The following is a 19,030-nucleotide window of genomic DNA, read 5'->3' on the forward strand; positions in this document are numbered from 1 at the left end:
CTGTTAATTATCAGTAGTTCAAACATATAGTGAATAACGGTACCCCATAAGGAAGTGGCAGAAAGTGGTGGGAAGGATCAAGGGGTTAAAATCCTTGCTATATCTCCGAGTCGCTGGGTACTGTTGAACACATCAGAGAACAGGTGAGAAACAATGATGATGCGAGGTGGGAAGACTGCCTGTGGTTGAGACTCCTACCCATGCAGGAGTGCACAGGGCAGTTGAATGGTGGACCCGACACAACAAGAGCAAGACAATATTAATCTAGGCTACAACAAAATGGATAAACTTTTGACACAACGCTGTCAACAGATCATGTATGAGCCACAATCCAAATTAAGACCAGGGAGAAAACCAAAACAAAGCGAAGTCATTGGCAAGTAGTCAGTAGTACAGTGGAAACAGCAACAAATGCTATCAAGTGAAGTACACAACTGACTGAGTGGTCGAGGCACGGCGGTATTTATGCCGACCAGAAGGGACACTATTGGCCAGTGTATTCATGTGGTGAGACGGTGCCGCACCCATTAGGCAAGAGCATCACTGAGGTGACACTCCCCTCTATTGGCCATCAAGATCCATTTGTTCCAGCAGCATTCAATTTCAGTGTGGCCTGATACCAGATCTCTCCCACTTGAAACTGGTGCATATGGGTGGAAATTCCCCGAACAGTGTCATGGAATGTGAAACAAAGGTAGGGGCAAAGGTACATTCAAATCAACTGTAGGCTGTGGGGAGGAAGTGCATTCGGCAGTATCCATTGGAATATTGCTGGAGATGGGCATTCCAGGGGGGAAACACAGATCCACAGGGAGCCAGAGGGGAGGGCCAAGGCAACAACGGGATGTCAGCAGTAGCTGGCTGGGGCTCTGGCCATAGTATTAAATTGGCACCAGAAGGTGGTAGAAGAAGGAGATGTGTGGAGGGGGGGGGGGGGGGAGGGATGCTTGTGTTTGAGGCCTATGCTTATTGTGGTGATGGCATTTGATCTCCTTCTGTGTTTGGATTGACATAACTCATTGCCTGTGGATGTTGGATTGACATAACTCATTGCCTGTGGATGGACACCACTGTTGCTGGTGTCCAAGGCTCAGCATTCCCATAGGAGCATGCCCGCACTGCCATGCAAGGGGTGTAATGTCCGGAGGGATGCGAGCGAGATTTTGATGGCGATGGTGCCGACAGATGAAATAAGGTCCAAGGATGGCGACCATGGAGGAGCTCTGCAGTGCTATGATTGATAATTGGTGTGGTGTAATATGTGCTGAAAAATAAGGTAAGGGCTGCTATAGTGGTGAAGGATTCAATAGCCTTCTTCATCTGCTGCTTAAAAGTCCAGATCAGACACTCAACATCACCATGGAAGGAAGTGTGGAACAGAGGGGCACAGATGAGTTTGATGTCATTGGCTGCACAGAAGTGCTCAAAAGCAGAGGCCATGAATTGTGGGCCATTGTCAGAGACCAATGTGCGAGACAACTCTTTGGTGGCCAGAACTTGGGTATGACGGTAACGGTGGTGTCGACCGTGGTGAATGCCATGCATGTGACTTAAGGGTACTTCAAATAAGCACCCACAGTGAGCAACCATGTAGAAACCAGTAATGGGTCTGCAAATTTGAGATGGAGGTGGTTCCAAGGGAGGCAAGGAGTAGACCAGGGGCAAAGGGTTGAAGGGTGGGGAGGGGGGGGGGGGGCTGGTGGCAGGTGCATGCTGCGCAGCTACAGACCATATTTTCAATATCATCATTGATCTCAGGCCAGTACACATGGCAGCATGCCAGCAGAACATGCCCTAGTGACCCTGGTGGAGCAAACTCAATACCTAATGATTCCTTCAGAATAACCACTTGATGTGCATTTGTGTCAGTATCCAAAAGGATGATACCATCTGCAACCGAGAGACAATAATACAGCTGTTTCCAAGGATAGAACTCTATTGTCAAACAGTGAATGAGATAATAGGGCCAGCTATGGATTACATAGTGAAGGATCTGTCGTAGGGTGGTGTCATGGCATGTTTCAGCTGCAACAAACATGGTTGTAAGGGAAAACTATCCAAAGTATGTTGACATAGGTGTGGAAGTAGAGGACCTCCCTTTGGTCAAAATCTGGGTCCGTTTCAGCCAGTAGATGGGACACTGCATCGGCATTGGAATGCTGGGCTGTTGGCTTGTGCTGGATAGTATAGTTGTAGGCACTGAGGAACAACACCCAGTGCTGGAGACACTGCATTGTCTCTTCTGGAAGACTGGAATGTGGCCTGAATAGCAACACCAATGTCTTGTGATCCACAATTAGAGATCTGCAATTAGAGAGAACTGTGTCTCAAAAAGGTAGACATAAAATTTCTTGACTGCGAACACTATTACCAAGGCCTCCTTTTCGATCTGTGAATAGTTGTGCTTTGCCAGGGTCAGGGTCTTGGAGGCATATGCAATAGGCTGTTTGGAACTGTCACTGTTCCTGTGTGCCAAGATTGCTCCAGTAACATAGGTAGATGAATTGGTGGTGACAACCAGTGGGCAGTCAGGAAAAAAGGGTGTGAGGCAGGGTGTGGATGTCAGCATAGTTTTCAAGTTGACAGAAGCCTGGTTGCAGGCACGGTCCAGGTGTAAGGGACCCACTTTTTTCTGCAGTTGATTGAGAGGTTGTGCAATGTGGGCCATCTGGAGTAAGAATGTACTATAATAGTTGAACTTTCCCAGAGACACTTATAATTCAGGTAAGTTGGTTGGGTGAGGTAAAGAAGTGATGGCAGCAACGTTCTCATTGGTAGGCCAGATTCCCTCTTTGGAGAGCCAGTGCCCAAGTACTCCACTCCTGGCAGAAAAAAAATCTGTACTTCTCCAAATGACAACACTGGTCTGTGTCCCTCAGGGCTGTGAACAGGGTGCAGAGTTTTTCCTAATGCTCCTGGTGGGAAGATCCTGTGGCAATAAGGCAATAATATCATTCTGATAATTGAACAAGCCAGAATATTCTGTATCAACTGTGCCAGAAATTGCTGGAATATTGAAGGGACTGAGGAAATGCCAGAGGGAAGTCACTTGTACAACCCCAACCAGTTTATTGAGGAGATCTCCTTGCCAGGGAATAGAATAGATTTTTACCTGTGAGTGAGCATTGATGGTCATCTCGAAATTCCCAGGAGATCCATTCAGCTTCCAGGTTATTACTAGGGGCATGGCACATGCACTAGATTTGACATGTTCGACAACAGAGTTCCTGCTTCATGGCAGCCCACAAGGCCACTGGAATCAATGTGGCATGTTAAAAACATGGTGTGGCATCCAACCAAATGGTGATGTGAATCTGAAAGTCTGAAGCACACACCAAATGCAGTTGAAAGAGAGGTGAAAACATCATGCAGAGGTTGTTCAGTTTCCGAAAAAGGACCACTGTGAAAACATCCCCTGACTTTGTACGAGATAGAAAATTCAAATGCCTTGAAGGCTTCAAGGTCAAAAATGTTGGTAGCCAACAGATGGTCGATGACAAAGAATATCCAAAGGCAGGTAACATATTTGTAAGTTGTTGCAGTTGAGAACTGCCTGTGAAGAGGAATCACACTGTCACAATAGGCCACCATATTGGGGGAGGGTGTTGCCAATATAGGTGAACGCATTCAGACATGTCACCCGATTGATCAAATGGACAATGTCTGCAGTGTTCAACTGAAAGCAGATGTCCAGGTGAGACACAAGAAGCATGAGAAATAATTTCTGCATGAAAGGGTCGTACTGGAAGACAGCTGTCTACCGTACATATACTGTGTTCTAGTGTGGTTGTGGCGTCGGGAGGGGCTGGGTCATGCGACTGTGGCATACTGAGCAGAGGTGCCCCATCTTGCCACAGCACGTAGAGGAACTCCAGCAATCTGGACAGTCTGCTTTGGAGGGAGAGGGAAAACACTCGGGGCATAAAGGGAGCGGCCTCCATAGCTGTCATTGAGGGGTGACTGAAGGCTCAGAAGTGATAGAGACATAGGGCAAAAAGGAATCATGATGTTGTTGCAACCTGGCTGTCATTGTAAATGACATGCAGTGAATCATTTGTTAGCTGACTGCACAATTTTGAATGAATGAGCGATGCGCAAGATGTCCTCTAATGATGGGTCATCCAGTTTCAGTACCGCTGTGCAAACCTCTGGGTCAGGTGCCAGTTGAGCCCGTACATCACAAATCAAGGAATCAGTGTAGCAAGCCTTACATTTTCGACTAAGTCCTTGTAAGTCCGTGACCGACATGCAGTATGACTGCCCCGGCTGTTTATGGTATTGATGAAATTCTAGCCTGTAGGTAACCACATGGTACCACTGGGAATAATAATTAGTCAGCAGAGTGTACGTCTCCTGAAAGGAGAGATCAATGGAATCAGACAGAGGTGCCAATTTTTGGAGAAGAAAAAATGTCTGGCAATGCCCAAGACAGAAAGAGTGACCACTGCAGTGAATCATCCATGACTTGAAACACCATGAAATGTTGCTTTAGGTGATGCAAATATGTGTCCCAGTCCTCCGTAGCATCATTGAAAGGAGAAAAGGACAGAGGCCAGAATATGGTCCCTGTGGCACAGCGGCCTCCTGCACATGGTGTTTGCCCACCGAGAGCTGAAGCGACTTTTGTAACAAGTCCATCTTTATCTGCTACTGATGCATTCCGGTTGCTATATCCATGAATAGCTGGATACCGGTACACATGTCAAAAAGAGAGAGAGAGAGAGAGAGAGAGAGAGAGAGAGAGAGAGAGAGAGAGAGAGAGAGAAATGATGAAGCAGCGCAGGAAGACTGCCTGAAGTCAGGATTCAAACCCACTGGAGTCAAGCAACAGGGCAGATGAACAGTGGACCTGACACAATAATAGCAAGACAATAACAATTTAGGCTACAAGAAAATGCAACAAACTTTAGACACAACACTGTTAATAGATCATTTATGAGCCACAATTCAAAGTGAGACTAGAGAGAAAACTAATATCAAAGTGAAGTCATTGGTGAGTACTCAGTAGTATGGTGGAGATAGTAACAAATGCTATCAGGCAAAGTACATGACTGACTGAACAGTTGAGGTGCGGTGGTATTTATACTGGCCGTGGGGGACACTATTTGTTTGTGTATTTGCAGGGTAAGATGGTGGTGCAGCACTGTGGCGACACTGCCCTCTACCAGCCATCGAGATCCATTTGCTCCAGTGGGCATTAATCTTCCGTGTGGTCCAATACCAGAATCTTGATGATCAAATGCTGCTGCATTTGCAACAAACTCCCAGAATTTGAAGCAGTCATGAAAAGCAGTGGAGCTTAAGTAATACTAGGCACAGAAAGGTGGCTAATACCTGAAAGAGACAGCAGTGAAGATTTTGGAGTAAAGTGTGTATCAAAAGGATAAACAGACAGGAAATGGAGGGTGACTTTATTGTAGAAGCCAAGAAACTAAAGTCCACTGAGATAAACATGGAAGATGCATATGAAATTGTTGGACAAAGTTGAGTATTGAGGGTGAGTGTAAACTTGTGATTGTATGTGTCTGTTGACCACCACACTCATACTCTGATATAACTGGAAGACTTAGGGAAAATATCAGTTCACTAGTACAAATGGTACCCAATCATACTGTCATCACTGGAGGAGACTTGAGTCATCTAACAATCAATTTGGAAAATTACAGTATTGTAAGTGGTGGGTGTGACAAGGTATCCTGCAGAACATTTTCTTTGAAAACTATCTAGAACAGATAATAATTTGGGAACTCACTCATGATGGAAACACAGACTTATCTTCTTTGACGATTAACATATAGAAATTGAATGAATCATCAGATTTGGCAAGCTTAGTTGAAGGGGTGACCTGATGCCCTCCCTTCCTACGACCACCTCGTAACCCCCCCCCCCCCCCCCCCCAGGACTGAATTAGTGTACCCCAACTGTATGCAACTAGTATAATCCATGAAATAGTGCTGATGTGTTCAGATGTCTGTGAGCCATGTAAGTGAGGTGGGACGTGGGGATCAGCCCGGTATTTACCTAGTGGGATGTGGAAAACCACTTAAAAACCACATCGAGACTGGTCGGCACACTGGCCTTCGTCGTTAATCCGCCGGGCTGATTCAATCCGGGACCGGCGCGCCTACCAGAGTCCAGGAAGCAGCGCATTACCACTCTCGGCTAACCTGGCGGGGTGAGGCAGCTATCAATTATGAAAAACAAAATTAAAAATGGCAGCTGAAAGAAGCAGTAAGACTTACATATTCAGTAATCCTGATAAAGAGGCAGTCATGTCATACCTCAAAGAAGGACTCAGAACATTTACCTCTGGACAAGTGCGTGTAGAAGACTGTGACTCAAGTTTCAAAAGAATAGAGAGTGAGAGCTGGATAGATATATACGTAGTATGTAATGGCAGGGACCCTTCATCTCTCACAAAACTAAAAAATTCTGATCCTGTGTAAAAATATAGTGACAACATAGTTAGTGCCCATACAGTAATGAATGAGACACAGGTTGTTGTTGATGGTAGCAAAGCAAAAGCAGAAATACTGAATTCTGTTTTTAAGCACTCCTTTGCTAAGGAAGATACTGAAGTACTTCCGCAGTTTACTTCTTGCACCGCTACAAGGATTGTGATGTAGACACTAGTGTCATTGGAGCTGAAAACAGCTTAAATCATAAAATTAATCAACACTTCAAGGCTTGATGGAATCCCTGTTGTATTCTGTATAGAATTTGTTGGTGTTTTAGCTCCTATTTTAACAAGAATCTACCATAGATCTGTTGAATAAAAAACTGTGGCCAGTGGTTGGAAAAAGGCACAGATCACACCCACCTACAAGAAGGGTAGTGTAAGTGACTCACAAAACTACAATCCTCTCTCACTGGCATTCATTGCAGAATCCTAGAATATATTCTGAGCTGAAACATAATAAGTTATATCAAACTGAATGACCTTGTCCATGCCAGCCAGTTTTAGCCTGTAAACATTGATCATGTAAAACCCTTTAAGTTTTAGTGCCTCGCTGGCCACTGTGGCCAAGCGGTTCTAGGTGCTTCAGTCCAGGACCAAGCTGCTGCTATGGTCGCAGGTTTGAATCCTGCCTCAGGCATGGCTGTTGTGTGATGTCCTTAGATTAGTTAGGGGACTGATATCAGACCTCAGATGTTAAGTCCCATTGTGCTTAGAGCCATTGAACCATTTCTGTACCTCAACTATGGAGTCATTTACCTCCTATTCACTGACATTTCGTACTTTGACTGGAACTGCTGGTATGTCAGGGTCATCTGCTGTTGCTGGTAGCTCCTTCATTTCTTTCGATTTTTTTATGTGTACTATGGTAAAACTTGCAGATTTACTGAACTACTACTTCTCTTTGTTACATATGTGTTGTTATCAACTGCTATTAATTGTTTCCTGTATATCATCTTCAGCTCCTTAACCTTTTTTCAGATTTTATGCTTAGCTTGCTTTATAGATTTTTCATAGTGTTTCCTGATGCCGTCTTTCATTTCCATATTTTATCAGACCAGGCAATATTTCACTTGCTATTGACACTGTTAACACACAATCACACGAAATGTGTACTGACAACATTAAAATATGTTTGTATAATAGTATACCATCTTAAATATGTACCTTAGTTTTATGTTACATGAAATAACAGGAGTCTGTTTTCCACACTATAATGTGTTTTAATCACTGGCAAGATACCTGTAGTATAAACATATGTGCTTATTTTTGTTTCAGGGCATCCTGGAGACATTTGTTGGGATGGGGATGAGCATAGGGCCAGCAGTTGGTGGACTTTTATACTCGGTAAGTTCATTAGCTGTGCTACATAAACATTTTTTTTCATGAAAATTCTGTTTTGAATGATAGCAAACATTGAAAGACTCAATGATGTAATTGAATTTTTATGTTACCTTTCCATCCTTCTCCATGGATTCAAAATATAAAGAAATGTCTGTTACATGCTGTGCATTATAAGGTACTAATTTTAATCATTATTATAAATTACTCCAGTTTATTAGCTGATAGGCTGAATTTGGTGGGAACATGAATTTCCTTGGTGCTTCGTTTCACAAGAGCTCCACGTGGAAACTTGTGGTTGTAGCGGTCTTCAGTACTGCAAACAGTGGCTTTATTCTAGCTATTATGTGCGAGCTGGGACAAGGTCCTGTTGTTGTCTGTATGTCTAGTTCAATCTTACCCTCATCTTTAGCCAATGGAATCGTTCATGCTTTGCAAAATCTTGGGCTTGCATTGAGCTTTCAGGAAGTGTGGGCCTTAAAGTCAACTGCATTCACCCACCACACACAGTTCAAACAGTGACATGAATTGCATGCAAAGTGAATGGCTTCACATGGTACTGACAAATTGATGGAATGCATTTCATGATGTACAAAACATCTGAAGTTATGAGTTGATGCCAAATATGTTCTTGACTAATGTTCTATTAGTTATAACTAAAAATGGCAGTGTTTGAGACACCTGTTAGGTCTCACATGACCTAAGAGCAACTCTGCACAGTGGCCATTTGTCCACAACACTGAAATCATTTCACTGAGCAAGAGAGCACCCACACTATACAGACTGGTTAATACGAGGTATGATTTTTAAGTAAGTATCATTTTGAATTAAAAAAAAAATGTGCTAAGATATCTCAATAATTTTATTTTTACAAAAAGCCTGTACCTTAATCTACACACTGATGACATTACAGTCTGATTCTTCCTTGTTTACGTTGTGTACTGAGTGTTTAAGATGCCTCCGATAATCGTGAGTCCCGCCGACTGTAAAGTATGGGCTGTTATAAGATTTCTTAGTGCTAAAGGCCTAAAAGCAATCAATATTCATCATGAGATCTGTGCAGTTTATGGAGAAAACATTATGAGTGATGGAATGGTAAGAAAGTGGGTGAGAGCATTTAAAGATCGCCACACAAATGTGCATGATGAACAACGGAGTGGGTGTCCTTTGGTCTTTAATGAAAGTTTGGTGCAGGAAGTGGACAATAAGGTGAGAGAAAACAGATGCTATACAATTTCCTCCTTGTGGTATGACTTTTCTAATGTTTCTCATAGTGTTTTGTATGGCATTGTGACTGAGCACTTGAATTACTGAAAATTGTGCGCACGTTGGGTACCGAAAATGTTGACGGATGTGCACAAAACCAAACATTTAGACAGTGCATTGACTTTCCTTGAGCAGTACCACAATGACGGTGATGATTTCTTAAGCCAAATTGTTACTGGTGATGAAACATGGGTGGCCTACGTCACACCAGAATCAAAGCAATAGTCTTTGGAAGTTGAGCAAGGGCATCGTTTTGCTGCAAGACAATACCCGTCTGCATGTGGCGAATCAGACCAAAGATCCCATCACATCTTTTTGATGGGAAACTCTAGATTATCCTTTGTACAGCCCCGATCTTGCGCCCAATGACTACCATCTGTTTCTGCACGTGAAGGAACACCTGGGCGGTTAGCATCTTCAAGATGATGACGAAGTCAAAACAGTGGTGATGCAATGGTTAACAAGTCAGGCAGCAGACTTCTATGAGGAGGATATTCAAAAACTGGTTCAACGTTATGACAAGTGCTTCAATATTGATAGAAATTATGTAGAAAAGTAGAGTAAGATACAGGCTTTCATGTGAAAATAAAATTATTGAGATATCTTAGCATGTCTTTTTTAATTTCAAAACGGTACTTACTTAAAAAACACTCCTCGTAACTGAGATTGATGCACTAATATCAAAAAGATAAACCACCTGAATGTTTAGCACAGTTGCATGTAAGAAAATTTTATATTGTACCAGCACATGATCTCTGCCTGAAATTTTGTTATTTTGTAAGGCTGGGACTGCTACAGCATGCTAATGCAGTGTGAACTCTACCTAAACAATTATAATACTTGTTTTCACAATGTGGACATTCCTATGTGGAAAGCATTGGAAAATGATCCAGGTAAATTTGGAGCAATGATTGTTATTGCAAACAATGCCTGGTACTAGCACAGGACTGCTGAGAATGTGTTTAGGTGGCCATTGCTGAGTGGAATTTGTTTACCACTGTAGAACCTGTGTCGGCAATTTGCTGCACTGTATCACTATGCCTCTGGGCCGTGTGTGAAAAGTCAATGTCTGCTCAAAAATTGTCCCATGTGGCAGTTAAATCACTCTTGTAATATAGATCCAAATGTAGAATTTGAAGCACTGCATTCAGGGTGGGATCAGACTGTTTTTAATCTTGTATGTGGATGTCCTCATTGGGGCTAAGTGAATCACTGTATCATTTACTAGATAAACTTTCTGTGTACAACTTACCAACCTCCCATGTGAATTTACATTTTTGATTCAATGCCTGCAAATCAGTAATCCAAGATGTGTAATGTGATGTGTCAGACTAACAGTGTTGTAACTGTTCTAACCTTGTCATTACGACATGTATTTTGTTGGAAAAATGATCAGATAATAAAAAGAACATGCCAGACGATGGCAAGAAAGATGGACTGGACAATGGATCTAACTTTTGATCGAAGGAATATGACTGTAGATTCATGGACAGCAAAAAGGCTTGTTAGTAATCTGTACACATAATATTAAATGCCTGAAAGGGCATTGTGATAGTTTTTTGACAGACTTCCCCAATCTTTGTGATTCTGGTTCAGTTGTTGCAGCCAAAGCTCCAGAAATTTTGCATCTGTTCTAGAGCATGGTGAAGCAAAACTGGGACATCATCATTGCTTTAACGCTCACTTAAGGCCAACAACGTTTATTGAACATAATTAACTTCCATAACAACAGAATAAAATTATCTGTTAGTTCATGGAACCAATAATAACAAATCTTGATGGAAAGTAATGTAAGCCAGATAGAAATAAATATGCAGTAGTTCCTCCTTGAAACTGATGTAAGTCCAAGTACTAATAATTCACTATGCATACATATTAGAAGTCTGATGTTAAGGAATGTACACAAGAAAAAACGGAACACCTTGAATGACTAGAGATAGGATCTTCATATTCACAGGACATGTAAATTGGTGTGTCCTGCACAAACGATTAGCATTTCGGTCACCTTGGTTTAGCATGTGTCCTGATGCCAGGTAGGCACAGGGTATGCCACGGGCCCTGATAACTTGTTCCATGTGTGATGGCATTGATGTGATAAGGCACAAATGGTGTCATGTGGTATAGCTATGCATGCTGCATTTACCTGGTTTCCAAGTTCATCTTTGGTCGTTGGCATTGGATCACAGCACTGCACCTGTCTTTTCGCCATATCCCACACATTTTTGATTGGCAACAAGTCTGGTGATGTGGCAGACCAGGGCAAAAGGCTGACAGCTGATGACACCAAGGAGGCACATGTTCGTGCAGCAACATGTGGTCATGCTTTGTCTTGCTGAAAAATGGTGTCTGGGGTGTTGTGCAGAAAGGGTATGGCTACTGGTCATAGGACGTCATTCACATAGGTAACACTGGTCACAGTGTCCTGGACATGCACCAACTATGGTTTGTGGCTGTACTCAGTGAAGTTGTTTCATACACCATTGCCATCTAGCATGTTTCTGCACATTTATCGAAGGTAGGCAGAGAAATGGACAACGCGCACATAACCAGTGCCATAATAAAAGGCAAAGGACTGTCATCGTGGTAGTGTGCCATGTGTTCCACTGTTCCACTAGAGCTGAGGAAGATGCTGATTGTCCTGCAGTGCCATTCAGATAAGGTGTCAATCTCCTCGGGTGCCCAGTCTGTCTTGTGACCTAACACATCCCAATGTGCTCTACGGCCTACCGTGAACCATTTTGCAATATTTTGAAATATTTCATCCCACATGAGTAGCAGTTTCCCAGATTGGTGCATCACATTCTCTCATGCCAATAATGCGCCCTCTTTCAAAGTCACTCGTTTGATGGTGTGATTTGTGCATACATCTGTGAGGCATCATGCACATCTGCTCAAGTCACACTAATGTATTACCTTCAGATTATAGCAACACTAATGTACGTATACTGTGTGAATGTCCTATCTCTAGTCATTCAGGGTGTTCTGTTTTTTTTTTTTTTTTTTTTCCTCAACACGAATGTGCTATGTCACATAAGTATGAATCAGTCCTGGTAAACAGCACTAGCAGCCATAATTTTACTTGTGGAGGCAAAGTCAGCTAACAGTAACTGAGAGAGAGCATACTGCTGGGCGGCCATATATTAGCCATTATGGAAGACCACATGATTGGCCTGCTGTATCAGCAGTTTTACCAGCGCATGTACATGGTTGATATTACACATATTAATATGCGCATATCTTCCATTTGTTTGGCTGGCAGGATGGTTAAAAAAGTAATAATGTAAGGAATTCAGTTTCTAAGGCTCATGTTACTAATGAGTGAAATTTTACATAGCATGGTGCAGGTACAAAAGTAGCTGGGATATTCCGTATCACCAAAACATTTCTCAGTATCCCTAAAGATAGATTTAAATCATAAAATCCAGACAGACAAAGAAGGAATACATGTTTATGGAACATTTAGGAGTCACGAAAAAATAAGGAAACACCAAAAACGCAACACGTTACCACGCCTAATACAGTGTAGAAAACTGGTTGGTATTGAAAACAGTTTCCATTCATGTCAAAATGGGTAAATACAGGCACTGTATGGGTTTCCAAGGAATCTTACACCATTCTTCTGGAAAAATACCTGCAAGTTCAGGTAACAATGATAGCATGCATAGTGATCGTGCACCCTTCTCTTCAAAGTAGATCACAAAGGCTCAATAAATACTGAGATTGGGTGACTGTAGTGGCAAGGGGATGTGCTCACAAAACTCATCCTGGATTATGTGAATAGGGGCCTTGTCCTCTTCGAACACAGTGGAATACCATGACAACGGCTGCCCAAATTATCACTGAACACCTGCCATGTTTCACTCTTTGGATATAAACTTGGAAACAGTGTAAGACAAGACTCATCTGACCAAATCAAATTCTTCTATTACTCTATAGCACAGGTTTTATGGCTTTGGCATCATGTTTTCATGTTTCAAGGGTTTCCATCAGTTATGAGTCATTTTGGAATTCAAGCTCACCCTCCAATTTCTTGTTTCTGGGGCTCCATTTGTGTTGTTTTGGTGGTGACAGTCATGCAAGTGTGACATTCAGTTCTGCAGTGACTTTTACAGCTGTTGTCCTCTTATCTTTACTCACAGTGCTCTCCAGTGATTGATGATCACCCAACACAGTTTTTTCCACATCATGACTTAGCAGGTGACATACTTCCAGTTTTTCTGTATGTGGTATAAATCTCTGTTACATGTCTCATAAAATACCAGACACTTTGGCTACCTTGTTTATGGAAGCATTCATCATATGAGCACCAAGAATCTACCCATATTCAAATTCACTTGCTCTGACATAATGTACTCACAGCTACACAGAGCACTGTTCTGGCCATGACTGACACTGGACATCGCACAGAGGGCGTTCATGGTCAAACACAGCAGCACAACCTGCAAGCTTGGGGAACAACTGCATTCAAGTGCAAGTGTGCGTTTCTCATGGTGTTTCCATATTTTTGTCCAACCTCTGATCCACCTTCATTTTGCTGATGATAATTTTCTGTTGGTTTTTCAGGGTATATGAAGTGTATGTAAAGCTTAATAGGACAAGCTTGAAAGTAGTCTGAAATCAATTATGATAACACTGAAATAATTAATAATACGTACATTGAAAAGAAAGCAGTAAAAATTAACAATGAAGTCTTAGAAAAAGTTGGTGGGTTTTGGTTACGGCAGCTTCAGGCAACAACTGGATGGGTGACAAAAGAAATAATCAGAAGAATAAATGTGACCTGGAAAATTATGGTAAACTAAATAGGGTTTTCCAAACTGAACTTCCAGATTGTCTTAATATGGAAACTTTGCAGTCAGTGTCTATAATCAGTTTTGAATTATCAGAATAAGACATGGGCTTCTGATGCAAAAGCCACTCAAAAACTGAGAGTTGTCCATTGAAGAAAGGAGATGTGCTTGTTGGGAATTATTAGGAAAAACAAGTAAACAAATAAGTGCCTCAGGGAGTACGTAAATGTGGAGGTGTGTAGGACGTGTAGCGAGGAGAATGGGTGGGAAATTGACCAAGTAAGTTCTATGCTGGATTCTAAGAGATAAGAAAAAACTGGGACAATGCCCTGTTGGAAAGTGTATAGATGTTACTGGTAAACATGCAGGAGTGCAATGAAGACCACCATGTGTGGTGGAGGTCTTGAAGATGAGATTCACTCTCAGGCCATCGCTGTTTTAGGAACTGTTCGTTGTGGGCAACAGTTTAATAGGATACATTTCTACAATGGTACCAAGAGAGAGAGAGAGAGAGAACATAGATTTCACCCAGTCTGTTGTGTGGTTGCTAACCTTCTGATAGAATGCAGTCCTTTGCAAAACAAAAGCAAAGACATATTCTGAGATACTGTAGTACAAGGCGGTGCCCAAGAAGAATATGGAATGTCAAATTAGTTGCTGAACTGGAATGACATATTTATGGAGTCTCACAAAGGCCCATATTATGCTGTTTTGAACAAGTGACAATGGCTTTTCTCCACCGGAGGTAGACATGGGTGGCCACAAACTGAGGGAAGCACAGTGTGTAAAATTACATGAAATCCACACATGAATAAACCTATCAAAAATCTAAGTTAATTGTGTTACCCCCTTGCAGGCATCTCTCATTGTGTTGACCTATGCTAAATGTGTTGGTTCATTCTGCATATTTTTAGATCCTGTTATCTTATGGAATTATCTTTGACATCAGTGCACCTAAAGTAAATAAAATGTTTATTCAGTGGAAGTGAACACTAAGAATATTGTGTGAAGTATGTAACCATATATCTTACAAAAATTTTTCGAAGGACCTTGGGATTCTTACACTGATTTCCCAATACATTTACTCCTTAAATATTTTTTTGTTGCTGATAATAAAAACCTGTTTCAAGTGAACTGTGATGTATACAGTCACAAACAAGGCACAGAAATAATATTCATGGAGATTTGGCCTTTTGAAATGTGTACAGAAGAGAGTTATGAACACTGATGTTAAGATATTCGAAAGTAAATATGAAGCCACTAATAGGAGCTTCTTTAAACCCAGCTACTTTTTTTCTAATTTGATCGATTAATTTTAGATGGCAAAAGTGTGAATAGCATTAAACAATACAGTGATAGTTTACTGTTAATACAGTAGACAAGATAAGTTTCTATGATGTCTTTGTCATACACTGATCAGTCATAACATTATGACCACCTACCTACTATCGAAATAAACCCATCTGGGCGATAGGAGTATCACCTGGTGGTGAATGGCTGCTAGTCAGAAACAAGTACAGTGCATGTAGTATCAGAGAGCATGCTGCCCATCTGTAGAATGGGGAAGACAAGCGAAGTAACTCAGTTTGGCTGAGATCAGATTGTGATGGCCCAGAGGCTCAGCACAAGCATTTTTGAAACTGCAAGACATGTCAGGTGTTTGAGGAGTGCTGTGGTGAGTGTCTTCAACACATGGTCAAACGCGTCCAGTGTGTACTCGCAGATGCTGAGCCGAGCAGATGCAAGAACACCAGTAGCCGCAGCAGCAGTTGTCTGATAAACAGTAACTTAATTTTTCTCTGTGTGCTCCTGTAAAGAAGTAAATGACACCTGTGTATTTTACTGTGTAGACTAAGTGGTCAGCAGAGTTACAGCCAGATTCAAGACTTCCTTGCAGATAGAACTCACCACATTGCTCTTAATGGAACAACATCAGCAGATGTAAAGGTAATTTCTGGAGTACCCCAAGGAATTGTGATAGGACAGTTACCATTTATATAAATGTTCTAGTAGGAAGCATCAGATGCTCTTTAAGGCTGTTCACAGATGATTCGATAGTCTATAACAAAGTGGCAATGCAAGAAGATAGTAATAGTTTGCAGAATGACCTCTAGAGAACTTATAAATGGTGCAGGCTTTGGCAGTTGACCCTGCATGTAAATAAATTTTTATTTTTTTTTATTTACACACCAAGTTCTGTAGGACCAAATTGAGGAGCAAATCTCCAAGGTCATGGAATGTGTCAGTACATGAAATTACAACATAAAAGTAATAACAGATAAAAATAAATGTTCATGAACGTGAAAAAAGTCAGTCCATAAGTTTAAGTAAATGCTATCAGCAATACAATAAGGAACTCCTTGACAGAATAGAAGGAGTGACACATGAGGAAACTCTTCAGTTTCGATTTGAAAGTGCATGGATTACTGCTAAGATTTTTGAATTCAAGTGGCAGCTTATTGAAAATGGATGCAACAGTATACTGCACACCTTTTTGTACAAGAGTTAAGGAAGTCCGATCCAAATGCAGGTTGACTTCTGCCGAGTATTAACCGAGTGAAAGCTGCTTATTCTTGGTAATGAACTAATATTGGTTACGAGAAACAACAATACGGAATATACATATTAAGAGGCCAATGTCAAAATACCCAGACGTGAACAGAGGTCGACAAGATGTTCATGAACTCACACCACTTATTGCCTGAACTGACCTTTTCTGAGCCAAAAATATACTTTTACAATGGGCAGAGTTACCCCACAATATAATACCATACGACATAAGTGAGTGAAAATAAGCAAAGTAGACTAATTTTCATGTCGAATGATGACTCGCTTCTGATACCATTTGAATAGTAAAAATGGCAATATTAAGTCTTTGAACAAGATCCTGATTGTGGGCTTTCCACAACAGCTTACTATCTATCTGAACACCTAGAAATTTGAACTGTTCAGTTTCACTAATCATATGGCCGTTCTGTGAAATTAAAACATCAGGTTTTGTTGAATTGTGTGTTAGAAACTGTAAAAACTGAGTCTTACTGTGATTTAGCGTTAGTTTATTTTCCACAAGCCATGAACTTAGGTCATGTACTGCACTATTTGAAACAGTCAGTGTTGCACACAACATCCTTTACTACCAAGCTAGTGTCATCAGCCCCAACACTGATCCCTGAGGCACCTCCCCACTTGACAGTACCCCACTCAGACCCAACGTCACAGTCATTATCAGCATTGTGAATAATGACCTTTTGCTGCCTGTTCCTAAAGTAAAAGGTGAACCAGTTGTGAGCTACTTCCTGTATTCCTTAATGGTCCAACTTCTGGAGCAATATTTTGTGGTCAATACAGTCAAATGCCTTAGTTAGATCAAAAAATATGCCAAGCATTCGAAACCTTTTGTTTAGCCCTTTCAGTACCTCACAGAGCAAAGAGAATATAGCATTTTCAGTTGTTAAATGACTTCTAAAGCCGAACTGTACATTTGATAGCAAATCGTGTGATATGAAATGATCAATTATCCTTACATACACAGCCTTTTCAATAACTTTACCAAACACTGATGGCATAGAAATAGGTCTAAAATTATCTACATTATCCCTTTGTCCCTTTTTATAAAGGGGCTTTACTACTGAGTACTACAATCGCTCAGGAAACTGACCATTCCTAAAGGAAAAATTACAAATGTGGCTAAATACAGGGCTAACATGTGCAGTACAGTACTTTAATATTCTGTTAGTCACTCCATCATAACCATGAGAGTCCTTAGACTTCAATGATTTAATTATTGATTCAATCTCCCTCTTGTCTGTATCACAGAGGAGTATTTCAGACATCAATCTCGGAAAGGCACTTGCCAAGAAAGTTATATGATCTCCTGTAGAAACAAAATTTTTATTTAATTCACCAGCAATGCTCAGAAAATGATTGTTATACTGTGGATATATCTGATTTATCATTAACAGAAATATTTTTATTGCGAACTGACTTTATATCGTCCACCTTGTGCTGCTCACCAGACATTTGCTTCACAACTGACCATATGGTTTTAATTTTATCCTGTGAATTAGCTATTCTATTTGCGTACCGCATACCCTTTGCCTTTCTAATAACATTTTTAAGCACCTTACAATACTATTTGTAATGGGCTACTGTAGCTTGATTGTGACTACTTCTAACATTTTAGTATAATTCCCACTTTGTTCTAGATGATATCCTTATCACACTAGTCAGCCACCAAGGCTGCCCATTACTGCTAGTACCCCATTTAGAATGTTCTAATGGAAAGCAACTCTCAAAGAGCATGAGAAATGTGTTAAGGGAAGCATTGTATTTACCATCTATGTTATTGGCACTATAAACATCCTGCCACTCTTGTTCCTTGACAAGGTTTATAAAACTCTCTATTGCTGTTGGATTAACTTTCCTACATAGCTTTTAATTAAATATGACATTGGTTTGTGTGCAAAAGCCTATTAGTGTTAAGATTTGTGCATCATGGTCTGAAAGTCCATTCATGTTTTTACTAACAGAATGCCCATCTAGTAATGAAGAATGAATAAAAATATTGTCTATGGCTGTGCTACTGTTCCCCTGCACCCTAGTTCGAAAAAACACAGTCTGCATCAGATCATATGAATTTAGGAGATCTACCAACATCCTTTTTCTTGCACCATCATATACAAAATTTATGTTGAAGTCTCTGGTACTTCCTACAAAGTGAATTAAGAACCCTCTCTAACTTGAGCAAAAATGCTCTGAAGTCGGAGTTAGGAGACACATTAACAACAAAAATTAGAAGTTTAGTTTCACTAAATTCAACTACCGTTGCACAACATTCAAATATCTGTTCAGTGCAGTGTCGTGATACGTCTATGGACTCAGATGGAATACTGTTTTTTACATACATAGCCATTCCCCCACCCTGCAAGGAACTCCTTGAGAAACAGCCAGCTATTCTGTAGCTTGGTAAAGGAAGCTTCTGAATTGTGAAATTATTTAAGTGGTGCTCTGATATACCAATAATTTCAGAGTCAACATCTATAACCAGTTCACTAACTTTATCTCTAATATCTCTTATATTTTGATGAAATATGCTTATTCCTTCTCTACTTGGAAACATTACATCCTCAGAAGGTGAGCCCTTAGTTAAAGGGACTTCCTTTAAGCAGGTGTACCT

At 41.0% G+C, this 19,030-nt stretch overlaps 1 protein-coding gene across 1 annotated transcript in view; it reads left to right on the plus strand.

The window, feature by feature from the left end:
- The window catches only part of LOC124776121 (MFS-type transporter SLC18B1-like), a 307,140-nt gene that overhangs the window by 166,432 nt on the left and 121,678 nt on the right, over positions 1–19,030 (plus strand). The window contains exon 5 of the mRNA XM_047250961.1: positions 7,736–7,804. Coding sequence (XP_047106917.1) covers positions 7,736–7,804 — 69 coding nt within the window. The remainder of the gene's footprint in view (positions 1–7,735; positions 7,805–19,030) is intronic.

This window comes from Schistocerca piceifrons, chromosome 2 (assembly GCF_021461385.2).
Source record: "Schistocerca piceifrons isolate TAMUIC-IGC-003096 chromosome 2, iqSchPice1.1, whole genome shotgun sequence".
In the NCBI taxonomy this organism is placed as follows: Eukaryota; Metazoa; Arthropoda; class Insecta; order Orthoptera; family Acrididae; genus Schistocerca; species Schistocerca piceifrons.